Source organism: Bison bison, unplaced genomic scaffold, assembly GCF_000754665.1.
Source record: "Bison bison bison isolate TAMUID 2011002044 unplaced genomic scaffold, Bison_UMD1.0 scf7180017864354, whole genome shotgun sequence".
In the NCBI taxonomy this organism is placed as follows: Eukaryota; Metazoa; Chordata; class Mammalia; order Artiodactyla; family Bovidae; genus Bison; species Bison bison.
In genome coordinates, this window is record NW_011494926.1 from 2552760 (window position 1) to 2557635 (window position 4876).

At 46.6% G+C, this 4876-nt stretch overlaps 1 protein-coding gene across 2 annotated transcripts in view; it reads left to right on the forward strand.

Moving 5' to 3' along the window:
* The window catches only part of SPRY2 (sprouty homolog 2 (Drosophila)), a 5248-nt gene extending 938 nt beyond the window's left edge, over positions 1–4310 (forward strand). Inside the window, exons 1-2 of one of the 2 annotated variants that reach the window (XM_010855103.1) lie at positions 7–348; positions 2495–4310. In XM_010855103.1, the coding sequence (XP_010853405.1) occupies positions 2546–3493 (948 nt within the window). In that variant the 5' untranslated portion in view covers positions 7–348; positions 2495–2545 and the 3' untranslated portion in view covers positions 3494–4310. Of the gene's footprint in view, positions 1–6; positions 349–2494 lie in introns of those variants that run through there. The other variant, XM_010855102.1, reaches the window with a different exon arrangement.
* The last annotated feature ends 566 nt before the right edge of the window (positions 4311–4876 follow it).

The following is a 4876-nucleotide window of genomic DNA, read 5'->3' on the forward strand; positions in this document are numbered from 1 at the left end:
GCAGGTCCGGGGAGAGGCAGTCCCGAGGCAGGGGCGCCGGGGTACCGAGGGAGTGCGGGTCGCTGCCTCGCGGGTGGAAAAAAAGAGGACAGGGTGGCGAGTGGAGGGCGCCCCCGCCTCAGCTCGGCGTGGACTGCGGCGAGCACGCAGAGGGTGGGAGCGTCGCCCTGCCTGGCGCCGCGTCTCCGCGGTTCGGAAGTGCAGCTTTCTCTTTTTTCCGTTCGCCGCGGTCGGCCTGGGTCACGCTTTTTTTTTTTGGACGATTGGGCTGACCCAGCACAGGAAGAAAGTCATCAAGCGGTCGCGATCGTTTTCCATTACCTGAAAATAGGTGGCAAAAGAGACTAGGTTTGGGTTTTTTTTTTTACTTTACTTTGATGGACTGATCCACTTTTTTTGTGTGGTTGCTGCTGTTTTTTTAATTCGGAACCTTGTGCGTTTTTACAATGCGGTTTCTGTGTCGGATTGCCCCACCCTTGTGCTGAAGTCCTTTCTCCCTCATCCTTAGTCTGATCACACACAGTTCTTAATGGGGGGTTTAAAAGTGGTGGTGGTGGAGGGGGGGTGTTGACGAGGGAGCATGGGGCGGGGGTGGGGTGGTGCTGCGAAGGGGAAGAGGGATCAGCGGAAATAACTTTAGCAAACCTCCTTACCCCCCAAAAGATGCTACTTTGCACTGCAAGCATAGCGGCAAGTGTCCAGCTTAGGGACCTGGGTCTTGCATGCTCGGCGTAAGGCGCTGGAAAATGTTCTTAATTTTTAAAGCAATTTTTCTGAGACTTGAATACATATCTGCATACAGATGTATATTTTTAATATACAGGCGCGTGCACATTGCAGGCATTGCCCCTCAGGTCAGCGCAGGGTGGCGTCGCCGAGTGTGCCAGGGTTAGATGACCCGGCTCTGTGTCTCAGGCAGGACTTTCTTCCTCGCGGAGTCGGGGCTGGAAACCAGTGCCCTGCGTTCGAGGGCCTTGGCCGGAACGTCCTGCGATGGGCTGTGTGACCTCCGCCTGAGGGTGAAGCGGCTCCCTCTTGGACCTGGGAGCCAGTTCTTCGGGGTGGGAGAGATTTCTATCTGGAAAGGCAGGGAGGGGTTCCTCCAGCGTTCCAGGGCATGTTCCTTTGCTAGGCACCCCCGCCCCTTCCACCCCACCCCCGCCCCCGCCTGTCTGTCCGTCCCGGGATTGTGCGCAGGGGGCCAGCTTGGCCGCTGGGCTGCGTCTGTCCTCCCGGAGAAAAGTCCCTCGGGGCTCCGACAGAGTCCCACCTGCTGGGGACGGCGTTGGAGCGCAGATAGAGCCGATAAACTAAGAACAGCGCTGTCTTGTCTGCCTTTCTGTTGGAGCTGAGATCCGGTTTCCAACTCTGCCTTTTTCCGAATTGGAAGGCGTGTGTCACCTGCCTGTGTCTGTTTTCTAAAAAATCAGACTGGATGAAGGTCCACTTTTGCGCGTTTTTGGTCATTGTAGACTGGGTTGACAAAGAGAATGGTCGTTTTGAAATTTAACAGAGGGATGGCAATTTAAGCGGTTACTTGTCAGGATTGATAGATTTGCGATGTGACACTTGAATTTTTAAATCACTTCCTGTTATCACCAATCAGTGTATGTTTTCAATTATTAGGTTTTGGGAAATGGGCAAAAGCAGTTAAGATTTTGACGTGATTCATTTCTAAAACAGGGAAAAGGGGTCTTTTAGCTGCAGAATTTAAGATTTTCTCCGAGGCTTTCAGGTTGTAAAATATGTGATTCTCAAGTTGTTGGGAAGTTGAAAATAAGTTCCTCTCTTTTGTTGCTAGAGGTGTAAGTTTGCTCTATTGTATTCCTGGCACCTAACAGGATTTAAATTGATGTATTTTCAATTCTATAACTTCGTGCTACTATATAGTTAATGATAATGCATGATTGTTGTATAAACTGTATATTCCTGGGGAAGAGAAGTATTTACCCTGTTTTTGCATGTCATTTCATCCTATGGGATTTTGTAAAGTCACAGAATAGTTCAAGCTGTTTAATGTAAAAGCAGATGTAAAGTAGGAACCAAGAATTTCTAGGCTGTATCTATTGAAGTTCCAGGCAAAAATGACCATGATAAGTTGAAACCTATTTCACAATTTGAAAAGGTATTCAGCTTTTTTGAAAATGTCAGTATGAGTTATATTCCAAGAGTACTTTCCTGCAGTTTTTACAGGGAACCTGAACCTTGCAGATTTTTTGCTTATACGAGTAAGGAATCCTTACTCGTGATTGAAGCAAAGATCAGTTTGGTGTCACTACACTTCACAGGATTAAAGAACAGTGGATACCTAGCTGTAATTTTTACTTTTGGGTACAGGCGTGGATAAGACAGCTGTCCTAATATGTTCCACAGCCACTCCATTTTCAAAGTCTGTTTCTCCAGAGGATGTGGGGAGTGAAGAGTTAAGCCAGGTGGGTGGAGAGTGGGTAGTATTCTGGAGTGTAAACCGTCTCCTTCCTCTTGGTTTCCGCAGGAATTCAGATGTGTTCTCAGCCTGCTGGAGTGACTACACTTCCCAGACCTGATGGAGGCCAGAGCTCAGAGTGGCAGCGGGTCACAGCCATTGCTGCAGGCACCCCGTGACAGTGGCCGGCAGCGTGGGGAGCCCGACCCCAGGGACGCCCTCCCCCAGCAGGTACACGTGCTGTCTCTGGATCAGATCAGGGCCATCCGGAACACGAATGAGTACACGGAGGGGCCCACTGTGCTCCCCAGAGCTGGGCTCAAGCCTGCTCCTCGCCCCACGGCCCAGCACAAACATGAAAGACTCCACGGGCTGCCCGAGCCCCGCCAGCCCTCCCGGCCCCAGCACCCGCCGGCCCACCCTTCAGCCAGGGCCTCTCTAGCCCGGTCCATCAGCACAGTCAGCTCGGGCTCTCGCAGCAGCACGAGGACAAGTACTAGCAGCAGTTCCTCCGAACAGAGGCTCCTAGGATCCTCCTTCTCCTCGGGGCCTCTGGCAGACAGGATCATCCGAGTGCAGCCCAAATCGGAGCTCAAGCCAGGTGAGCTGAAGCCACTGAGCAAGGAAGATGTAGGGCTGCACGCCTACAAGTGTGAGGACTGCGGCAAGTGCAAGTGCAAGGAGTGCACCTACCCGAGGCCTCTGCCGTCAGACTGGATCTGCGACAAGCAGTGCCTTTGCTCGGCCCAGAACGTGATCGACTACGGGACCTGCGTGTGCTGTGTGAAGGGTCTCTTCTATCACTGTTCCAACGACGACGAGGACAACTGTGCGGACAACCCGTGCTCTTGTAGCCAGTCTCACTGTTGTACACGTTGGTCAGCCATGGGCGTCATGTCCCTCTTTCTGCCTTGCTTATGGTGTTACCTGCCAGCCAAGGGTTGCCTTAAATTGTGCCAGGGGTGTTATGACCGGGTGAACAGGCCTGGGTGCCGTTGTAAAAATTCAAACACAGTTTGCTGCAAAGTTCCCACTGTCCCACCCAGGAACTTTGAAAAACCAACATAGCATCATGAATCAGGAAGATTGCAGTCATAAGGATTATTTCCCTCTGCCCCTCCTTTTTTTTTTTTTTAAATACACACATATGCAACCAACTAAACAGCTAGAATCTTGGCACTGTTGATAGAGGGTTGGGATATCCTGTGCTGTTTGCAGTGAAATGCTTTTTTCATCCATGTGCCATTTTAATTGATATGCTTGTTAGAACTCAGCTAGTGGAGCTCAGAGTATGGGATACAGACATTGGTGACCTACATGTTGCATAAGCTAAAGCAATAGACACTCTAGGTGAAGTTTTTGTTTGTGAATAGTACTTGCAAAATTTGTAAATTAGCAGATGACTTCCCCCTCCCTTCCCCCACCCCCGTTGTTTTCTCCAGAGATAATGTGCTATATTTTTGTATATACAATAATATTTGCAACTGTGAAAAACAAGTTGTGCCGTACTATACGGCACATTCACAAAATATTATACTAATATGTTGTACATTCGGAAGAATGTGAATCAATCAGTATGTTTTTAGATTGTATTTTGCCTTACAGAAAGCCTTTATTGTAAGACTCTGATTTCCCTTTGGACTTCATGTATATTGTACAGTTACAGTAAAATTCAACCTTTATTTTCTAATTTTTTTCAACATATTGTTTAGTGTAAAGAATATTTATTTGAAGTTTTATTATTTTATAAAGAAGAATATTTATTTTAAGAGGCATCTTACAGATTTTGCCCCTTTTATGAGGATGTGATAGTTGCTGCCAATGAGGGGTTACAGATGCATATGTTCAATATAAAATAGAAAATATATTAACGTTTGAAATTAAACTGAGCTGTATTGTCTTATTTTACATTTTCTTTGGTTTTTTTTTTTTGAAGTGAAAAACCATTTTAGAAATAGTATTTCAGTGACATATACTTTCACTTATCTTATGCTTGCTGCTTTAAAGTGGAGATTTGGTGATTTTCAGGGATAATTCTAGCAATCAGGAGAAATAATTGAGCACTTGACTCACTTAACGGTATTAATCATAGGAGGGCTCATTTTGGCTCCTGTTGTTTTGCTGATTTGCAGACTAGCCTTTGTTTTGCAGGTTTAAAAAAAAATCTTAAGGAATTCATTCAGGAGACTTACCTAAAAGATGAACCATTAGACTTTTTTTTTTTATATAAAGTTATTAAGAATGAATGTCAAGGCTGATTTAAGACCAGAGAAATGAATCTGGTTCAACATTTATTGACTGGTCTCTATGTGTCAGGCATGCAGTAAACACAGATCAGTGCTTACAATTGAGGCAAAATGTTTTCTTGACTTAACTGGCCGTGTTTTTCCTAGTCTCTGGTTTTAGACTGTTGGGCTTACCGCCATGATACAAGAAAAAGACATGGAAAAT